Source organism: Microcaecilia unicolor, chromosome 6, assembly GCF_901765095.1.
Source record: "Microcaecilia unicolor chromosome 6, aMicUni1.1, whole genome shotgun sequence".
Lineage (NCBI taxonomy): Eukaryota > Metazoa > Chordata > Amphibia > Gymnophiona > Siphonopidae > Microcaecilia > Microcaecilia unicolor.
Genome location: NC_044036.1, coordinates 331568744 through 331591619, shown reverse-complemented (window position 1 = coordinate 331591619; position 22876 = coordinate 331568744). Strand labels below are relative to the sequence as shown.

At 42.9% G+C, this 22876-nt stretch overlaps 1 protein-coding gene across 1 annotated transcript in view; it reads right to left on the bottom strand.

Annotated features, from left to right (window-relative positions):
* Positions 1 to 22876, bottom strand: part of CEP112 (centrosomal protein 112) — a 704958-nt gene that overhangs the window by 486553 nt on the left and 195529 nt on the right. Inside the window, exon 18 of the mRNA XM_030208453.1 lies at positions 18479 to 18558. Within this exon, the coding sequence (XP_030064313.1) occupies positions 18479 to 18558 (80 nt within the window). The remainder of the gene's footprint in view (positions 1 to 18478; positions 18559 to 22876) is intronic.

The following is a 22876-nucleotide window of genomic DNA, read 5'->3' as shown; positions in this document are numbered from 1 at the left end:
CTTTCCAGGGTCCCGCTGTCTCATCTGCTGCACAATGCCGAGGACGGCTTCATACACGCAGACAAGCTGCGTGTATAATAGCTGTCTGCAGCCTCCAATTGCTGCAGAAGTGCTTCTTGCACTCACAAGAGCTCACAGCAGCCCCAGCCAGGCATTAACGAGAGGTGCAGACCTCCCGTTAGGTTTTCCACGGTAAAGGTAGGGACTGCTTTTGTGCATGGGGTCGGAAAACGGCTGTGCATCTGCTTTGCATGCACATTATAATACTAATTAGCTCATTATAATAACTTTTAGATCATTTGCATTCCGTTTTCGTTAGCTGCTACCGTGACAGGAAAATGGCTGGGAGAACCCTTTTGTGCATGTCTTGTTTTACTACTTGCTCGCTAGACTGGCCAGAACTGGTTTAAAAACCACTTTGCTGGCTCGTTAGGTTTAGTGTATCTGGATCTAAGTGTCACTCTTCCTCCAACCTTCTCCAGATTCCAAAACAACTGTACAGGTAGATCACGTTAATCTTCACCTTAAAGTCCTAGAAATATGCTTTACTGGAATCCGCTGAATGGCACCTCAAAATGACTAAAGCATCATTAATTCAATATTTGGAATTTGTGATCAATTTCTCAGTATGCCGACACTGTAGTATGATATTTTAAAAATATATCTAAATGTCTTATGACTTAAGATTAAAGCTGCACTAAAATGGATGAACAGTGATTCTTTTGTTCTTATGTCTTGCACGGAGTGATTTTTTTGAAAAAAGTATTGCAGTGGACAAGATCTTTGCAGGAAGAAGATCTTTGGTTCTGCACAATCTCTACCTAAGCTAAGTAGCTGTTATTCAATTTTTTTGAACATCAGTTTTTTTAACATCTTTTTTTGGATATTGTCCATCAATTAAACATTATGATCAGGGTGGAGGTAGGATGTGCTATGATGTAAATGTGGTGTCCCTGCAAAGCTTGGACTTTTAGTCCACAGCAATACAACAAAAAAAAACTGAGCACAACAAATAAATATTTATATAATTTTATTGAGCTTTTTACAAAAAGTAATTATGTATATAATATGAGTAAATGAGAACATTTTTAATACTTTAAAGATTCAATTAGGGTTTCTGTTATAGTTGCTAATTAAGATTAAAGCTGCCAACTGGATCCAGATTCGCAGGACAGGGTTGATCCAATCCTAGATTTATCCCAGTGCATGTGAAACTTAATCAACCCTGTCCTACAAATCTGGATCCAATGGCAGCCTTACTTAAGACTCTGCATCTCTATATTTCAAAGTGAAAGATTAACTAGTGCTCAGGTAGCCTTTATAATTTTTAGGACTTTAGATCTACCCTTTATCCAGATCAATGCACCCTATCCTAGATTACTAAAGGCTATTTTAGCTGAACCTAGTTAAACACTATCTTCTATTTTCTTACAAAAATATTAAACCGAGTCAACATATTTCAAAGGGCTGGAAGACCTTCTCAGAGACAGTCCTCATATCAGACTCTGAAAGAACATCATTGGACTGAATAACCAAGGCAGTGAGGTTCCAAAAGTTTCCTAAGTCTTTTGTTCGAGGCCTTATTTTCTCAGTTTACTCTTCCATGCTCCAAACCACTCAACCGCGATCTTTTGAATAAAGGCAACAGCCTCAGAACTTTGTAAGGCCTTACATAAATCAGACCTATAGAGGTGAATAAAAAATATGATAATATTTGGCAAAGTGATAATAAGTGGATGCGTTTCTTCAAAGAGAATTTCCTGACTTCACCACAATCCAACAGGAAACTTTGCGTTAAATGCTATTTGCCCAATCAAGTCTTGCAATATTGGCGAGATGAAAATCATCAGACTGGTTACTCTAATAGTTTGAACTGCTAAGCGTCATGCATGGCCTGCGCAATAAGACTTGTGGTGCTAAAGACGGCTGAGGGGAGATATGATAGAGGTCTATAAAATAATGAGTGGAGTGGAAAGGGTAGACGTGAAGCATCTGTTTACTCTAAAATACTAGGACTAGGGGCATTTGATGAAGCTACAAAGTAGTACATTTAAATCGAATCAGAGAAAATTTTTCTTCATTCAATATGTAATTAAACTCTGGAATTCGTTGCCACAGAATGTGGTAAAGGCGGTTAGCTTAGCGGGGTTTAAAAAAGGTTTGGATGGCTTTCTAAAGGAAAAGTCCATAGACCATTAATTAAAATAGACTTGGGGAAAATCCACTCCTTATTTCTGGGATAAGGAGAATAAAATGTTTTGTACTTTTTTGGGATCTTGCCAGGTATTTGTGACCTGAATTGGCCACTGTTAGAAACAGGATGATAGGCTTGATAGGCCTTTGGTCTGTCCCAGTATGGCAATACTTATGTACTTTCTAGAAGAAACACGGGGAAAGGAGAGCATGATCTGTGGCACTATATCAAGCAGATATAAATGAGTAAACTGAGAGGACCAAGTGGTCTTTGTCATATTCAGTGTTAATTCAAAAGCAAATAATGTTAACCAGTGCGGGACTATAGCCACCCTGGAACAGTGTTGGCTTCCAATGAACAGAGGTAGTGCCAGAAGACTGCAACTGACCTAAAAATAAAACTAATTAATAAAAGAGTGCATGCTGTGCTATTACCATTCAATTGCTTCTACGCAGATACACCAGCGAACTCCTGAAAGGAAAGTGAATTAGCAGGTGGTGTCTGGTGTGAGGATCAAGTGGCAGCATCCACACTAATTACAAGTACAAGACTGCTAAGCAATTACCTTGGTTCAAATACTATTACTCATTTTGATGTCAACAGCAGACGCTGTTAGAATATGTACATAAGTACATAAGTAATGCCACACTGGGAAAAGACCAAGGGTCCATCGAGCCCAGCATCCTGTCCACGACAGCGGCCAATCCAGGCCAAGGGCACCTGGCGAGCTTCCCAAACGTACAAACAATCTATACATGTTTTGAATACCGCAACTGTAGTTTATAATAACTGTTTAAATACTTATGATAAAGCCAGGGTCTCGCATGCAATTTGGAGGCTGCATTCATATCAAGCTTGCTTTTCAGACTAAATAACGTTAGGAGCACGTGCGAAGAAAAGGGAAAGTGATGAAAACGGACTTTAATCTAGGTAACCTAATATATCCAGAAAGGGAGAAATCTACATTGGCTGAATGAGCCACGGATTAGAATTGTCAATTACAGAACGCCCTCCAGGAAAAACACCGTTTTCTAAATATTAAAGATTTCTCTTAGATACAACTAGATAACTTGGAAGCCAGCATTTCAGAAACAGAAACCACTCCATGCACACTCAAATAAGGAACATTTTTTTTCTCTCTGACAGTCTGTGCTGGGGGCTGCTTTCCTCAACAAAATTAATTCCGCAACAGGTTTGACTACTTAGGTAAAAGCGCTAATGAATGTACACTTAGCAGCAGCCACCTGAAGCTCCCAGATCACACTTTGAAAGCAGCAGCACTGTGTAAACGGAAGCTCCGGAAAGCCATCAAGTAAAAGGTATCTGAAAACCAGGACTAGTGTAGCAGATAGATTTAACAAACCTGAAAAGACACTTTATTTTTTGCTCAGTGATTCAGCTGCAATATTTCTGGTTTTAGAGGGGGGAGGGCAGACTCAAGAAAAATGTTAGGAAGTATTTTTTCACGGAGAGAGTGGTGGATACTTGGAATGCCCTCCCGCGGGAGGTGGTGGAGATGAAAACGGTAACGGAATTCAAACATGCGTGGGATAAACATAAAGGAATCCTGTTCGGAAGAAATGGATCCTCAGAAGCTTAGCCGAGATTGGGTGGCAGATCCGGTGGGGGGAGGCGGGGATGGTGGTTGGGACGCAGGGCTAGTGCTGGGCAAGACTTCTACGGCCTCTGCCCTGAAAATGGCAGATACAAATCAAGGTAAGGTATACACAAAAAGTAGCACATATGGGTTTATCTTGTTGGGCAGACTGGATGGACCGTGCAGGTCTTTTTCTGCTGTCATCTACTATGTTACTATCAGGCTTATTTTCGAAAGTGATCGCCGGGCATCTTCCGACATAAATCGGGAGATGGCCGGCGATCTCTCAAAAGGGGCGAAATCGGTATAATCGAAAGCTGCTTTTTTTGACAGCATCGCCGCTTTCCCGTCGCCGAACCAGCAAAAGTTCAAGGGGGCGTGTAGGCGGCTTAGCGAAGGCGGGACATGGGCAGGCATAGGCGTGGCTACCAGATGGCCGGCTTTCGCGGATAATGGAAAAAAAAAAGCAGCGTTAATCAGTATTTCGCCGGGTTTACTTGGTCCTTTTATTTTCACAACCAAGCCTCAAAAAGGTGCCCCAACTCACCAGATGACCACCGGAGGAAATGGGGGATGACCTCTCCATACTCCCCCAGTGGTCACCAACCCCCTCCCACACTAAAAAAAATAAAAATAAAAACCTTTTTTGCCAACCTGTATGCCAGCCTCAAATGTCATACCCAGCTCCCTGACAGCAGTATGCAAGTCCCTGGAGCAGTTTTTAATGGGTGCAGTGCACTTCAGGCAGGCAGACCCAGGTCCACCCCCCCCCCCTACTTGTTACACTTGTGGTGCTAAGTGTTGAGCCCTCCAAACCCCCCCAAAACCCACTGTACCCACATGTAGGTGCCCCCCTTCACCCATAAGGGCTATGGTAATGGTGTAGAATTGTGGGGAGTGGGTTTGGGGGGCTCAGCACCCAAGGTAAGGGAGCTATGCACCTGGGAGCTTCTTTTGTATTTTTTAAACATTTTTTGAAGTGCCCCCTAGGGTGCCCGGTTGGTGTCCTGGCATGTCAGGGGGACCAGTGCACTACAAATGCTGGCTCCTCCCACGAGCAAATGCCTTGGATTTAGCCGGGGTTGAGATGGCCGCTTTTAGTTTCCATTATCGCTGAAAAACAAAACTGGCCATCTCAAACCCGGCGAACTCTGGCATTTGGCCGGGCCAAACCATATAATCGAAAGAAAAGATGGCCGTCCACCTTTTTCGATAATACGGTTCAGCCAGCTGTTTGTGGCGCCGTCAAAATAGATCGTCGGCAATCTATTTCGCCGGCGCTGTTCGATTATTCCCCTCTATGTTACTATGTAAATGTGGGTAATTTCCTTTGAGTGCTGTAAAGAGAACTTCCATCCTTGTATGTCCTCAGAGGGCAGGCGTAGTAGTGAGAGACAGATTCCCTACTCTGGGTTCCCAGTTTAACTTCCACGAGAGGAAGCCCCCCCAGAGCCACGTTTCCTCACATCACGTGGCTCCCTCCTCAGCTCATAGGCTTGTCCCAACCACTCCTCAATACCCTCTCACATAAGACATTCTATTTGCCTTTTGATACCCTGGTTCACCTCTTTGTTTATTGATTGAGATTTATTAACCACCTTTATAAAAAGATTCACCCAAGGCGGTGCTTCTGCTTAGCTGACCCCACCTGCTCTTCTGAGCACTCTCCTCCCTCACCCCCCCCCCCCCCAACTGCTGTTTTTTCAGGCAAATAGAAGTGATTCCAGAACTTAAGTGCACACAGTGGTTTGAATACATTTACACCATCGTTGTAGCAGGTGTAAATTTCTGCATTTGAATTTGCACATTAAAGAGGTCAGTTCTGGTTATCTATTTTATAAAGGAATTTAGGTGCTTATGTTGCCTCCGTAAAGCAGTGATAAAACAGGCTCCTTCTTAGACTTTCAACACAGGTATTGCTGTTGTAAAATTACCCCCTACATCTTTGCCTGGGTGGGACAAAAGCCCCTGTTTACTAAGCTGCATTAGATGTAAACGTAGCAATTAATGAAAGCTAACAGTTAAAGTGGGGTCTTAGCAGTAGAAGCATAAGGTGACAGGGCAGGCCTGACCAAGAGAAAAAAAAGAGGATGAGTCCATGGAAAGGGGAGGGGAGGGGTCTGTGGCAAAGAAACAGGAGATGCATGCAAAAGCTATCTCAGACAAACACACAGCAAGTGGGCTTTGCAGGATGTTCCAGGCATGCTTGGGATATTTATTTATTTTATTTATGCATTCTTGTATCCCACTGTTATCCAAAAACAAAGTTTGGTTCAAAGTGGCTTACAATTTACATTTTAGGTAAAGAGGTGTGGTAGCCGTGTTAGTCCACTCTTAAAGGTAATCAATAGAAATCAAACAAAATAAAACATGGAAAAGAAAATAAGATGATACCTTTTTTATTGGACATAACTTAATACATTTCTTGATTAGCTTTCGAAGGTTGCCCTTCTTCGTCAGATCGGAAATAAGCAAATGTGCTAGCTGACAGTGTATATAAGTGAAAAGATTCAAGCATTACTATGACAGTCTGACAGGGTGGGAGGATGGGGGTGGGTCGGAGGTATGCATGGGGACATCAAAGCATATCATTGATATTCTAACAGGATGGGTGTGGATAGGTGAGGGGTGGGGTGATCAACAGAGACATACCTATCCACACCCATCCTGTTAGAATATCAATGATATTGATATGCTTTGATGTCCCCATGCATACCTCCTACCCACCCCATCCCCCCACCCTGTCAGACTGTCATAGTAATGCTTGAATGTTTTCACTTATATACACTGTCAGCTAGCACATTTGCTTATTTCCGATCTGAGGAAGAAGGGCAACCTTCGAAACTAATCAAGAAATGTATTAAGTTATGTCCAATAAAAAAGGTATCATCTTATTTTATTTTCCATGTTTTATTTTCTATTTCTATTGATTACATTTTAGGTAAGAATTACAATAGTATTTTACCGTTATGACATAGATATTTTGTTTAAGCCATAGATGCCAACATTTCAAAATGACTGGGGGGTACCAAAAACAATACAAACTACCCCTCCCTGAAAACAGTGAAGGAGCTTTCTCAATACAGGGGGTTCTCAGCATCCCACTGGCACCCATAGAGCTGGCTCCTATGGTTTAAGCCAGTGGTTCCCAAACCTGATCTTGGAGACACCACAGCCAGTCAGGTTTTCAACATATCCACAATGAATATTCATTAGATAGATTTGCATACAGTGAAAGCAGTGCATGCAAATCTCTCTCATGAATACTCATTGTGGGTATCCTGAAAACCTGACTGGCTGGGGTGCCCCCGGGACCTGGTTTGGGAACCATTGGTTTAAGCTGTTCCAGATGATATCTGGAAGAAGCTTGATGTCGGCACCACTGGACAATATCAACCACATCTGCGACTGGTCATACTGCTTGGCCCTTGGAGAAAGTAGCTCTTTACCAACATAAAATGTTAGAAATCCTTAGTAAATAAGCTTTAAATGACACCTGTGAGAAATGGCATGCCCTACTAATGAATCTATCTTTAAAATGGCCATCGATATGCCAAATGCAGAATAAATAAAAGTACTCTTTTCCTGCCTGGTACTGAGTGGAGGAGTGGCCTAGTGGCTAGGGTGGTGGACTTTGGTCCTGGGGAACTGAGGAACTGAGTTGGATTCCCACTTCAGGCACAGGCAGCTCCTCGTGACTGGGCAAGTCACTTAACCCTCCATTGCCCCATGTAAGCCGCATTGAGCCTGCCATGAGTGGGAAAGCGCAGGGTACAAATGTAACAAAAATAAAATAGATACTATTGGAGATTCTACATGGAATGTTGCTACTATTGGAGATTCTACTTGGAATGTTGCTACTATTGGAGATTCTACATGGAATGTTGCTATTTCACTAGCAACATTCCATGTAGAAGGCTGCGCAGGCTTCTGTTTCTGTGAGTCTGACCTCCTGCACGTACAAGTAGGACGTCAGACTCACAGAAGCAGAAGCCTGCGCGGCCACATTACTGATCTGCAAGGGCTGACTTCTAGTGGAATAGCAACATTCCATGTAGAATACCTGTCTTTTAGATTGTAAGCTCCTTGAGCAGGGACTGTCCTTCCAAGTTAAATTGTACAGCGCTGCGTAACCCTAGTAGCGCTTTAGAAATGTTAAGTAGTAGTAGTAGTAGAATGTCAAATAGTAGCAACAGTGGAGGAGTGGCCTAGTGGTTAGGGTGGTGGACTTTGGTCCTGGCGAACTGAGGAACTGAGTTTGATTCCCATTTCAGGCAGAGGCAGCTCCTTGTGACTCTGGGCAAGTCACTTAACCCTCCATTGCCCCATATAAGCCACATTGAGCCTGCCATGAGTGGGAAAGTGCAGGGTACAAATGTAACAAAAATAAAATAGATACTATTGGAGATTCTACATGGAATGTTGCTACTATTGGAGATTCTACATGGAATGTTGCTATTCCACTAGCAACATTCCATGTAGAAGGCTGCGCAGGTTTCTGTTTCTGTGAGTCTGACGTCCTGCACGTACGTACGTGCAGGACGTCAGACTCACAGAAGCAGAAGCCTGCGCGGCCACATTGGTGATCTGCAAGGGCCGACTTCTACATGGAATGTTGCTAGTGGAATAGCAACATTCCATGTAGAATCTGAAATAGTAGCAACAGTGGAGGAGTGGCCTAGTGGTTAGGGTGGTGGACTTTGGTCTTGGAGAACTGATGGGGAACTGAGTTCAATTCCCACTTCAGGCACAGGCAGCTCCTTGTGACTCTGAGCAAGTCACTTAACCCTCCATTGCCCCATGTAAGCCGTGTTGAGCCTGCCATGAGTGGGAAAGCGTGGGGTACAAATGTAACAAAAATAAAATAGATACTATTGGAGATTCTACATGGAATGTTGCTACTATTGGAGATTTACATGGAATGTTGCTACTACTGGACATTCTGTTGCTACTATTGGAGATTCTACATGGAATGTTGCTATTCCACTAGCAACATTCCATGTAGAAGGCTGCGCAGGCTTCTGTTTCTGTGAGTCTGACTGCATGACTGCAGGACGTCAGACTCACAGAAGCAGAAGCCTGCGCGGCCACATTGGTGATCTGCAAGGGCCGACTTCTACATGGAATGTTGCTAGTGGAATAGCAACATTCCATGTAGAATCTGAAATAGTAGCAACAGTGGAGGAGTGGCCTAGTGGTTAGGGTGGTGGACTTTGGTCTTGGGGAACTGATGGGGAACTGAGTTCAATTCCCACTTCAGGCACAGGCAGCTCCTTGTGACTCTGGGCAAGTCACTTAACCCTCCATTGCCCCATGTAAGCTGCATTGAGCCTGCCATGAGTGGGAAAGTGCAGGGTACAAATGTAACAAAAATAAAATAGATACTATTGGGGATTCTACATGGAACGTTGCTACTATTGGAGATTCTACATGGAATGTTGCTATTCCACTAGCAACATTCCATATAGAAGGCTGTGCAGGCTTCTGTTTCTGTGAGTCTGACGTCCTGCAGGACGTCAGACTCACAGAAGCAGAAGCCTGCGCGGCCACATTGGTGATCTGCAAGGGCCGACTTCTACATGGAATGTTGCTAGTGGAATAGCAACATTCCATGTAGAATCTCAAATAGTAGCAACAGTGGAGGAGTGGCCTAGTGGTTAGGGTGGTGGACTTTGGTCCTGAGGAACTGAGTTTGATTCCCACTTCAGGCACAGGCAGCTCCTTGTGACTCTGGGCAAGTCACTTAACCCTCCATTGCCCCATGTAAGCCGCATTGAGCCTGCCATGAGTGGGAAAGCACGGGGTACAAATGTAAAAAAATAAAAATAAAAAAAAGCAGAGATTCAGCACCACAAATGTCCTGTACTAGTCCAGAGAAACGACTCTCTCATTTGTCTGAGTGTTTAGTAAATATTTCTTGTCTTGTTTTTAAGTTAGCCTCTGCTTTTCAAAGCAAGATCTCTCTCTGGAACTTTAAAATGGATATAAAACTAAATAAATGTGGCCAAATCATATGGAACTACTTTCAACAATTCCTCATAATCAAAAAAGGAAAAGGCAAACCTTGTTTTACTTCCATCTGGTAAATGTAAATTGTTCATTTCTCTGCAAACACAGGACATGTTATGTCTTGGCAAGGTTTACAGAATTTGTTATAGAGCATTCTTCAATGATAGCTAAGCAATTATAGCTGGTTTCCGCTTCTGCTCAACTTCTGTTGCAAAGGTCTGGATTAAATGGAGGTTAAAACGGGTAATGACTATGGGGGTCTGAGAATCGGCAAGGTCCTCTAAGATCCCAATTTGACCCATCAAACGTCCCTTACTCTCTTACATCAATTCAGTCTCCTGCACCATCATTTTTTTGGTCCGAAAGATTTCTAATTTTGAACTTTGAACATTAGTGGCTTATGTAAATATGGAGTCATAGGAGTGGCCTAGTGGTTAGGGTGGTGGACTTTGGTCCTGGGGAACTGGGTTCAATTCCCACTTCAGGCACAGGCAGCAAGTCACTTAACCGTCCATTGCCCCATGTAAGTCGCATTGAGCCTGCCATGAGTGGGAAAGCGCAGGGTACAATGTAACAAAAATAAAATAGATACTATTGGAGATTCTACATGGAATGTTGCTACTATTGGAGATTCTACATGGAATGTTGCTATTCCACTAGCAACATTCCATGTAGAAGGCTGCACAGGCTCGTGTTTCTGTGAGTCTGACGTCCTGCACAGACTCACAGAAGCAGAAGCCTGCGCGGCCACATTGGTGATCTGCAAGGGCCGACTTCTACATGGAATGTTGCTAGTGGAATAGCAACATTCCATGTAGAATCTCAAATAGTAGCAACAGTGGAGGAGTGGCCTAGTGGTTAGGGTGGTGGACTTTGGTCCTGAGGAACTGAGTTCGATTCCCACTTCAGGCACAGGCAGCTCCTTGTGACTCTGGGCAAGTCACTTAACCCTCCATTGCCCCAGGTACAAATAAGTACCTGTATACAATATGTAAGCCGCATTGAGCCTGCCAAGAGTGGGAAAGCGCGGGGTACAAATGTAACAAACAAACAAACAACTTTAAGGGGGGAGGCCTCAATTTAAAGAAGTTCTAGGACTCTTTAGATTTGATTCTAACACACTCCATAAATATTAAAATCTAACCTAACTCTACTACAAGAAACTTCTATTTTCCAGCCTCTCTCTTGACTCTGGTATTACAGGATACAATTACATCAGGATATTTGGCATGCCTCTTGCCTTAGATCAGATGAAACAGAGCTAAAGATTTGGAGAGGCAGGGAGGGAATGGTTGAATTGATATGATTGGCCTGAACCTTATGCTTTGATCCATTCTCTCCTCCCTCTCCTCTATGGCAGGGAAGGGATCTGGATTTCGCTCCTGCCTTTAGCAGTCTAAGGATAGTTATATATTCAGGTACATCAGATATCACCCTGTCCTTGGAGGGCTTGAATCTAAATTTGTACCTGAGACAACGGAGGGTTACATGATCTGCCTCGGTTCACAAGAAGCCTCAGCGGGATTTGAACCCCGGCTGCCCTGGTTCTTAGCCCACCTAACTACTAGGGTGCTCCTCCATTCAGGCAGGAAGTCCGATCTTGACGTCTGAATCATGCAGCGTCAGTGAGTCTTGTGCAATTTATTATTTAAAAATATTTGCAATCTGCTCGTCCATCTCTCTAGGCAAGGAACAATACAACACTCACAATAAAAACATATTAACAGTACAGAAGACATAAATTTCACAAGTACATGGCTTTACCTCCGCACGTAAAATTAATTTTCCTCAAACCACTCCCTTATTGCAATAATGTTGCATGACTTCCCAGTCCACTCTTCCTTACGGTACAAATGCCTGTTATTATTATTATTATTTATTGCATTTGTACCCCACATTATCCAACCTTTTTGCAGGCTCAATGTGGCTTACAGAGTGTTGTTATGATGCAGTCATTACATGATCTTAGATACTTAAGCTGAAAGTAAATGATTAGGAGTGGAGGAGTGGCCTAGTGGTTAGGGTGGCGGACTTTGGTCCTGGGGAACTGAGGAACTGAGTTGGATTCCCACTTCAGGCACAGGCAGCTCCTTGTGACTCTGGGCAAGTCACTTAACCCTCCATTGCCCGCCACATTGAGCCTGCCATGAGTGGGAAAGCACGGGGTACAAATGTAGCAAAAAAAAATTAAGATGCAAGGTCATTACTTGATTTTAAATACATAAACTGAAATTAGATGAATTAGATGCAAGGTGCTAGAAAGGTGTCGTGAGAGGTGTTTTTGATGCACCTGAGTGATTTAAGGAATGATTTATTAAGAACAACTTCTTTAACTGCTTCCATTAGCCTCAACTGAATTGGCAGTCAGGGCAGCTACAGAAAAGTCCGTAAAACATGTCTGCACCAAATAAAATTGTTGCACTGATGGAACATGCAGTACATGTGTTCCTTCTGACCAGAGAGGTCTTGACAGCTTACGTACAAACACAGAAAAATGAATATCCAGTCTGACCATCCATGCCATCCACTCTCCCTATCACTCCCTTAGACATTCTATGCACTTGTCCCAAGCTCTCTTGAATTCAGACACTGTTTTCGCCTCCACCATTTCCATCGGGAGGCAGTGTAATGGTATCAGTTTATTATATTTTGCCGGATTATATATACATCAATATATTTGTGCAGCTTTTATATATTTGACACTGCAGCAGAGAAAATAGTTTCATTTCAAGCCCCTCTCTCCCCATTCCTTTTTCTGGGAACTTCTGATAGCAGGGATAGTTAATTACAAACACTTAAAGTCAAAAGAGAGATATATAACTCTCTGCCCTCCCACCTAAAAAGGACTGAACAAAAGGTGGGTACCTGGACGCTCATCAGGACATCTCTGAAAACCAAAGACCCAAGAGACCTAAAGTCTGGAGAGCCCATTGAAGACAAAGACTTCAGAGGGGAAACCATAAACAGGACATTTGCTTGTCAAAGGTATACCTGCCCCTCCCATCAGCTTTCAGACATGTGCAGAAAGGAAGGACTTATAATGTGGTCATGTGAACAGACTACATTAACCATAATGCCTTGCAAAATATCCAGGACACCATGCTTCTCTGCTAACATTATAAAAGGCCTGGAAACAGCCCAGCTCGCTCTCTTGGAACCTGCCTCCTCTTGGGACCTGCTGCTCTCTTTGGGGTCCGCTGATGCCTTGCTCCTGAAACATGTGCTCATCAATCAGCTGGACCACAAGCATGCTTGTAACAAGGACTTGTAAGTAACATAACTTTTGATCTAGACCTGCTACTTTGCCTTACTTAAGCACAGATTATCTGTAAAGATCTCTTAAAACCTACCTCTCGTGTGCAATTGTATATTAAATCAACCTTTTTGAAGCTAAAAATACGGTCTCTTTGTGTTCTGAGTATATGGTATCTTTTATATATACTTAATCTATTTAATTTATTGCAATTATCACCTTTGGTGATTGGTGGAGAAATTAATATCCTAAAACTTATAAATACAGCACCTGCTCTTAAATTATAAACAGTAGCGAGTGCTCTCGAGCTATTTTCCCCAAAATAAATAATTTCTTGTAACAGCAGTTTCACGAATTCACCACCCTTTCTGTGAAGAAGTATTGTAAATAATTGTCACAAATTGAATGCATCCCCTCTGAAGAGACACCACCTTGTAAGTGGTGGAGGGGCTTCCGTGTTTCAATGACTCAGAGGGCTATGCTGTAGGGTTACCCATATCAGACAGGCCTCTGAGGAGAAACCAGACAAAGAGTGTCACAAATTGAATGCAGTGAAAAACAGGTTCAGGCTTTCTATAATTGGATAAGAGACAAGAAAACTGAGACTTGGTCATGATTGGATAAGAGATAAGCAAACTTGCTAAGGTTGAAACTGGGTCCTAATTGGATGAAAGATAAGAAAAGGTAGAACTTGGGCATAATTGGATATATGTGCCAATTATGACGAAAGTGCAGGTGGGAAAGTGAAATGCTCATAGGGATCTATAGGACCAAAATTGTATAAAAGGTCTGCTACCTAAGCAGTGTTTTTCGGAGGAGAAGAGTGAAGCCAGCAACCTTTGAAGGCACATGTCATCAGTCGAGAAGTGTTGTTCTACCATGTGAATGTCTGAACTGCCCGTACTATCTTTGGGTAAGATGCTTTTGCTAATAAACTATCTTATTATATCTTTTGAATACTGGGTTTCCTCCTAATTACTGAATTTGCTACTGCCTAGACTGTAAATCTGACAGAGCAGATACAAGGTTAGAGTAATTAAGTATTTAGAGGGGATATGCAGTTCTTTCCAGGTTAGTAGAAAGCCCATGCCCGCTGCTGCCCAAACAGAAGAGGCAGACCTAATAAATAAACAGTATTGCCTCAGGGTACTTCTGAGCGTATCCCCTTTCACCTTCTTCATCCTATGCTTTCACGTTCCAGAGCTTCCTTTCAATTGAAAGAGATTCACCTCCTGTGCATTTATACCTCATAGGCACTGAAATGTCTCTATCATATCTCCCCTCTCTCACCTTTCTTCCAAAGTAGACACACTGAGATCTTTAAGTCTGACCCCATATGCTTTATGAAGCAGACCATTTTAGTAGCCGTTCTCTGGACCGACTCCATCCTGTTCATATGTTTTTGAAGGTGCGATCTCCAGAATTTATAAATCCTCAAGACTTTATTCAGATACCAAGGCACTTTATTATCACAGCATGCCAATGTAAGGTACATAAGACTGTTTTAATATGACCCAGATTTTGCACGAGAAACTCAAAGAAAAAGAAAGCAATTTTTGCTACTAAAAGAGAGAGTATTGCGTATAGGGGGGACCTTTTTGTTAAGGTTCCCCTGTAAGTGTTGCATTTCTTTGAACTCTGTGAATTCTATCTATTTTGACCCGGAGAAGTTAAAAGAATTTATTTTAACAAAAGAACAGCTGCCGTAGCTCTTGTTTGCGTAGCGTTAAACCCGGCTAGTGACATTCTTGGCTTTGTCTACTTGATTATATGAAATAATTTGTTTTTGTATTATTTGATCTTAGATACATTTTCCTGTTCTTGGATTCATACAATGTGGACTAAATTTTAGCTTTTTTTTTTCTTTTGATAAGTATTTCCAAATATTTGATTTTGTGGCATGTGTGATTTATGTATATTGCATAAATGTATAATTGAATAATTATAAATAATAAAAAAAAAGACTGTTTTAATATGATCTAAATTCCTCAATCCAGTTAAAAGCCATGCAGCTGCATTCTAAACTCTTTGTAAAGCTCTTTAGGGTCGATACAGAAAGCCACGCAATACAGCTGCTCACCAATGCCTGAGCATGCGGCTTCTACAGGGAGAATAATGAGAAAATATTCCACAGCGATGCAGTAAGCTAATGGGATGCAAATTCAATGCAAGCAGAAGTTGCACACCAATTGGTGAAAGCCTACTTAGCATATGTGGAGGAGTGGCCTAGTGGTTAGAGCACCTGTCTTGACATCCAGAGGTGACCAGTTCAAATCCCACTGCTGCTCCTTGTGACCTTGGGCAAGTCACCTACCCTTCCATTGCCTCAGGCACAAACAGACTGTGAGCCTTCTAGGGACAGAGAAATACCCAGTGTACCTGAATGTATCTCATCTTGAGCTACTACAGAAAAGGTGTGAACAAAAATGTGCACAAAAGTTCGGTAGTAAGGGCAGCTTCACTAACAAAAGTATTAGAACCAGAATGCTGTTCTGTGCATAAATATTCACCTTGCAAAAAAATCCTGCACATACATTTTTCAAAGACTAATATGGAGTGGAGAAATGGAGGAGTAGCCTATTGGTTAATACAGCAGCCTCAGAACCAGCGGAGCTGGGTTCATTTCCCACTGCAGTTCCTTCTGACCCTGAGCAAGTCACCTAACCCTCCACAGATTGTGAGCCCAGTAGAGACAGAGAAAGTACCTGCATTGAATATGAAAATCACTTTGATTGTACCTCAGAAAGGCGGTAAATCAAGTCCATAACTATTTACCCTTACCTTATCTATGCACAGAACAATATTGGCATTCTTGTTTTCAGCAGAAAGCAGAAGGCACCTCCAGGTACACCAACCAATACAAAAAAAAAAACACACTGAAAAGGGGGTAGACCAATGAAGTTCCAACACAGGGTTAATTATTACTACTACTACTACTTATCATTTCTATAGCGCTACTAGACGTACGCAGCACTGTACACTTGAACATGAAGAGACAGTCCCTGCTCGACAGAGATTACAATCTAATTAGGACAGACAAACAGGACAAATAAGGGATAAGGACAAAGGGTAGCAAGATTCCGTGCAGAATCTCAAAGAGTAGCAAGATTCCGGAATCCCAAAGACTACTACTACTACTTATCATTTCTATAGCGCTACTAGACGTACGCAGCGCTGTACACTTGAACATGAAGAGACAGTCCCTGCTCGACAGAGCTTACAGTCTAATTAGGACAATCTAATTACCCCCTTTACCCCACCTCTGTCACTCTCTCCCCGACCTTTGGCTTAACTTGACAAGGTTCAGGTGGTGACAGTCCTAACACACCAGTAATAGTTACACATTGGTTTCTACATGTGAAGCAGATGTTTTGAGGTGGGAAATTTAAGGATCTGATTTGGGTGTAGACTAGGGGGAGGAGGGATGAAGGTTGGTATGTGTTGCACAGCCCATATTGGCATCAAATCAACTCTTGACAACTACATGAAAGTTGTCAAGAGTTGATTTGATGCCAATAAATACCCCTGCTTTGGAACTTCATTGGTCTACCAATTTTGGAGTGTGTTTTTTGGCATGTTCGTTTTCTTCAGATATGCACACAGAAGGCCGGATTCAGAAACGGCACCCAAACTTAGGTGTTATTAAGATCCATGCTAAGTGCCAATTCTATAAAGGTCGCTTAGCACTGAGCAGTCTTTACAGAATAGCGCTTCATGCGGATTCCTGTGCCCAAGTTTGGATATGAGGACTTATGCCTGCTGAAACCTCGAGTGAATGCTGGTGCGCATCTAATAGCAGCTGGGTATGTAAATGACCCTATTTTAGCCACGCCCTTTTTTTGTGCCATGCCTGTCGTTTGTAATGTTAATTTAGGGGCTCTTTTAATAAACCACATTAAGCGCTAATGAAGTTTTGCGACACCTAGTTCAATCAATGGTATTAAGTCACCTAGACTACTGTAATGGAATATATGCTGGATGCAAAGAACAAGAGACTTCAGACTGCCCAAAATACAGCCGCCAGATTCATTTTTGGTAAATCCAAATTTGAAAATTCTAAGCCCCTTCGAGAAAAATTACACTGGCTCCCAATAAAGGAAAGAATTAACTTCAAAATTTGTGCCCTAGTCCACAAAATTCTTTACGGAGAAGTCCCAGGATACATGATTAACCTACTCAACCTTCCTTCTAGGAATACATCAAGAAGATCCCGTTCATTTCTAAACCTCCATTATCCTACCTGCAACAGCCTCAAGAATAAATCTACCTATGCTACCTCCTTTTCCTTTATCAGCGCCCAATTATGGAATGCTTTACCAAAAGCGGTCAACACTACCCAAAATCATCTTAACTTTAGGAAATTACTCAAGACCAGCTTATTCAAGAAAGCCTATTCCCAGGATCCAACATAAATCCTAAAGTCCTCCAAAGCAATACATTAATGGACTGTTTTGGACTCTTTTTCTTTTCCTTCCTTTCAACTTGTTCTTCTACACTCTCTGTTTACCACAATATATTGTAATTGATTAATAACCGGGTTGGCGATTGCCTTCTCGGTTTAATGTGAGCCACATTGACCCTGCAAACATGTGGGAAAATGTGGGGTATAAATGTGACTAAATAAATAAATAAATGCACTGAAGTCCATTAGTCCATTGCTAAGCTTTAGTGAAAGCGCCCCTTTACGCAAGAAAAATGGCTTACCGCAAAACACAAATTGACACTAATTGCGTGTTTTGTTTTATTATTTTTTGCTATTTATTCTGGAGATAGCGTGTCATGGGAGGGAAATAGGCATGGAAGGGTCAACCAGCAAGTGGTTAATGTAGAGTTAACCCTGGAGATCTTATTGCTTCCTAAATAGGAGGCAGTAAAGGCTCCCACATTATCTTAGTACAACGGCTTTTTAATTAATTCTGGGTCACAAGTAGGGTTTCCAAGTCCGCGGTTTTCCTGCAGAATTGGGTGGGTTTTTTGTGCTGGCCATGGGCACTTTCCAGCAGTCGTGGGTTGTGACTTTTTGAGCCAGTTTTGTTTTTGGGCAGCCACTGCTGGTTCTTCCTTCCAGCTCTCTCTACTGCCACTCTACTGGTCAAATTTGGAGCCGGAATGAGGCTTGGTTCATCTCAAGCCTCATTCTGGCTCCAAATTTGACCAATAGGAGGGCGAAGTGTGTGATGAGGTCATCAGCTGAAGATATGCTCTGGAGGAGAAGCCAGGAGTGAGGAAGAGAGCGCAATAGCATGTGGGAAGAGGAGAGGAGGCAGAGCAAGCACTCTTGCACAGTTGCCCCCTCCCTCCCACTCCTCAGAGAGCCCACTGGGCAGCTTGGGGTGTCTTTGGGCTTCTTTGGGGTGCAGGTTGGGCTGGGGAATGTAAAAAGAGAAGCCAAATCTAGCAGCTCAGAATTTACTTGGTAACTTACGCCAAGCCTTCTTCTAGCTTCTGAATTTTTTTCTGAGCACTTCCTTTCTCTTGCTCCAGTTCACTCTGGAGTGCATGAACCTGTAATTTTAATAGAACAATTCACAGTTTAGGAATCAACAACAGTTTTTGTCTAGACTTACTGTAGAAATTCCATTCTATTCTCATTTATTTGCTTAATGTACCCACCCCTTTTAATAAGTATTAGGCAGTTTACGTTTACAACATATCAATAACAACACGGTAATATAAAATATATAAAACTCGAATTAATAATATCAATATTAAAGACATTTACTGCCCTGTACAATTAAGGGAGCTTTTTACTAAAGTGCATTAGGCACTTACCGCCAACTTCGATAAAAGGTGGCCAAAGTTAGGTCCAAGTTATAGAATAAGGACAGTTATGCCTGTAAACTCAGGCCCCGATGCTCCAAACTCCAGTGCTGTTCTGAATAGTGACGTAAAAATACTGCTGGAACAGCGCAGAATAACAACGAAAATGATATGCTCATAGCGTTCAGCATTAAGGAGTTCGTCGGGAGGATTGTGCTTGGCGCATGCGCAGAAGAGTTCCGCATTAACCTCAGCTCCTGTGCGCAAGCGCTTAGTAAAACCTGAACGCAAAGAATACTACTACTACTTGACATTTCTAAAGCGCTACTAGGGTTACGCAGCGCTGTACAATTTAACATAGAAGGACAGTCCCTGCTCAAAGGAGCTTACAATCTAAAGGACAAATGTACAGTCAGTCAAATAGGGCACATTGGTGTCTGTTTTCTGCGGCCTGAATATAATTGTTTTACGTTTTTTTTCAGCTTATATTTAGACACAGGAAACAGACGCCAATGTGTGGGGTAACCTAAATGATGCTGCACTGGGGCACTGCAACCAAGGTTAGATAGAGCCCTTTAACATGTGTTAAGAGGCAGATAATGTAGATCAGTGCGCTAGCTCACTTTGATAACTACCACCCTTATGTACGTGTTTAAGAACATTTAAAGTTCTGCTATCCCAGGCAAGCTTTCTCTGCAGGGAATGCAATTCACCTAAAAACATCTGTAGGTTGTTATATCAAAATTCAATGTTATCAAACACTGACAAATGTGTATTTCTCTGGGAAAAGTATTTCTCTGATGGGAAATAGGCTTAGGTTCAAACAAGGGGAAAAATGTCAAGATATTCAAACAATGACAGCAAATTTGCTGTTTTATATTAGATTTATAAAACCAAATGAATTTGTAAAAGAATTAAATGACCTTTCCTTGAATTTCTTCTTGTTTTTCCATATTAAACGAGTATCCAACCCTTCAACAATCTGAAGCAAGCAGCAGAAAATTAATCTGTACGTAAGTAATCAGAATACTACTACTACTAATCATTTCTATAGTGCTACTAGACATATGCAGCGTTGTACACATTAATTAAGGAATCCATCCTGCATGAAACAGCAGGGACTTCTCGTGTGGCAGGCCTCACAACACACTTCCAATCAGTGAGAGGGCTGCACTGGGAACTACTACTACTACTACTATTTAGCATTTCTATAGCGCTACAAGGCGTACGCAGCGCTGCACAAACATAGAAGAAAGACAGTCCCTGCTCAAAGAGCTTACAATCTAATAGACAAAAAATAAATAAAGTAAGCAAATCAAATCAATTAATGTGAACGGGAAGGAAGAGAGGAGGGTAGGTGGAGGCGAATGGTTATGAGTCAAAAGCAATGTTAAAGAGGTGGGCTTTCAGTCTAGATTTAAAGGTGGCCAAGGTTGGGGCAAGACGTAGGGGCTCAGGAAGTTTATTCCAGGCGTAGGGTGCAGCGAGACAGAAGGCGCGAAGTCTGGAGTTGGCAGTAGTGGAGAAGGGAACAGATAAGAAGGATTTATCCATGGAGCGGAGTGCACGGGAAGGGGTGTAGGGAAGGACGAGTGTGGAGAGATACTGGGGAGCAGCAGAGTGAGTACATTTATAGGTTAGTAGAAGAAGTTTGAACAGGATGCGAAAACGGATAGGGAGCCAGTGAAGGGTCTTGAGGAGAGGGGTAGTATGAGTAAAGCGAACCTGGCGGAAGATGAGACGGGCAGCAGAGTTTTGAACCGACTGGAGAGGGGAGAGGTGACTAAGTGGGAGGCCAGCAAGGCCACTCACCTCAGAATCTGCTGAGTGGAAAGACTATGGGGAGACCCCCTCAGACAGTTTGCTGAGCAGGTAGAGTCTCCACCCAAATATCCTTAACCCATACTGCTGGGCTTTGCTACCTTTAAAAAGGATCTTTCAGACCCCTGACGCAGGTATATCTGCCAATTAAATCATTGTACACAATCAGCTCCTACAGTTATATTCACCTTTACCCTCTTCCACCCCTTTGTGTATTTCTAACCCTTTGTGTGACGGTCAGCACATTATGTCTCATTCCAAGCATCTTCTTCATTCTAGAAGCTGTCACACAATTCTCAAGACAGGCTATCAGGCTTATTTTCGAAAGAGAAGGACGGCCATCTCGACACAAATTCGGCATAATCGAAAGCCGATTTTGGGTGTCCCCAACTGCTTTCCGTCACGGGAATGACCAAAGTTCACGGGGGCGTGTCGGAGGCGTAGCGAAGGTAGGACTTGGGCGTGCCTAACACATGGACATCCTCGACCCATAATCGAAAAAAAAGGGCGTCCCTGATGAGCACTTGGACGACTTTACTTGGTCCTTTTTTTGTTACGACCAAGCAACGAAAAGGTGCCCAAACTGACCAGATGACCACCGGAGGGAATCGGGGATGACCTCCTCTTACTCCCCTAGTGGTCACTAACCCCCTCCCACCCTCAAAAAAAATAGTTTAAAAATCTTTTGTGCGAGCCTCTATGCCAGCCTCAAATGTCATACTCAGGTCCATTGCAGCACTATGCAGGTCCCTGGAGCAGTTTTAGTGGGTGCAGTGCACTTCAGGCAGGCGGATCCAGGCCCATCCCCCCCCCCCCCACCTGTTACACTTGTGGTGGTAAATATGAGCCCTCCAAAACCCACCACAAACCCACTGTACCCACATGTAGCTGCCCCCCTTCACCTGTAAGGGCTATGGTAGTGGTGTACAGTTGTGGGTAGTGGGTTTTGGGGGGCTCAGCACACAAAGTAAGGGAGCTTTGTACCTGGGAGCTTTTTCTGAAGTCCACTGCAGTGCCCCCTAGGGTGCCCGGTTGGTGTCCTGGCATGTGAGGGGGACCAGTGCACTACGAATGCTGGCTCCTCCCATGACCAAAGGGCTTGCATTTGGTCGTTTCTGAGATAGACGTCCTTAGTTTCCATTATCGCCGATAATCAGAAACGACCAAGTCTAAGGACGACCATCTCTAGGGACGACCTAAATGTCAAGATTTGGGCATCCCCGACCGTATTATCGAAACGAAAGATGGACGCCCATCTTGTTTTGATAATACGGGTTTCCCCGCCCCTTCGCCGGGACGTCCTGCGAGGACGTCCTCAGGAAAACTTGGGCACCCCTTTCGATTATGCCCCTCTACACTACCCACCTCAGGACTGGCTGGATGTTTGTTTCTTCGGGTGCTAAGGGATCTACAGCGAACGGATAGCACTATACCCAGAAAAATGATCTCTATTGCTGCCTCAAATAAACTGGCATAACCCAGCAAGTGCTCAATGCTTCAAACCAAAGCTTAATAAAAAAAAAAAAATCTTCACATTTTAAGAGGGAAAACTATAGCTTTAGAACATTTCTAATCAAATTTCTTTCATATTTTGAAACTCCGCAGTTATTTGGTTTGGACTTTTTCGACTCTTACTCGATAAGGAAACAAGAAGCGTCTGTTCACGCTTTCCAAAAATACTAGGACTAGGGGGCATGCGATGAAACTACAGTGTAGTAAATTTAAAACAAATCGGAGAAAATTTTTCTTCACCCAACGTATAATTAAACTCTGGAATTCGTTGCCAGAGAAAGTGGTGAAGGCGGTTAGCTTAGCAGAGTTTAAAAAGGGGTTAGATGGTTTCCTAAAGGACATGTCCATAAACCACTACTAAATGGACTTGGGAAAAATCCACAATTCCACATGTATAGAATGTTTGTACGTTTGGAAAGCTTGCCAGGTGCCCTTGGCCTGGATTGGCCGCTGTCGTGGACAGGATGCTGGGCTCGATGGACCCTTGGTCTTTTCCCAGTGTGGCATTACTTATGTACTTATGTCCTCTACTTGGCTCACTTTTATTACATAGAGCAGTGGTTTAACCTATTGTGATGTCATAGTGGCTCATTCCACCAATAAGAGCTAACCTCATTAGTGATGTCACAATGGCTTGATTGTATAGAATGTTTGTACGTTTGGGAAGCTCGCCAGGTGCCCTTGGCCTGGATTGGCCGCTGTCGTGGACAGGATGCTGGGCTCGATGGAC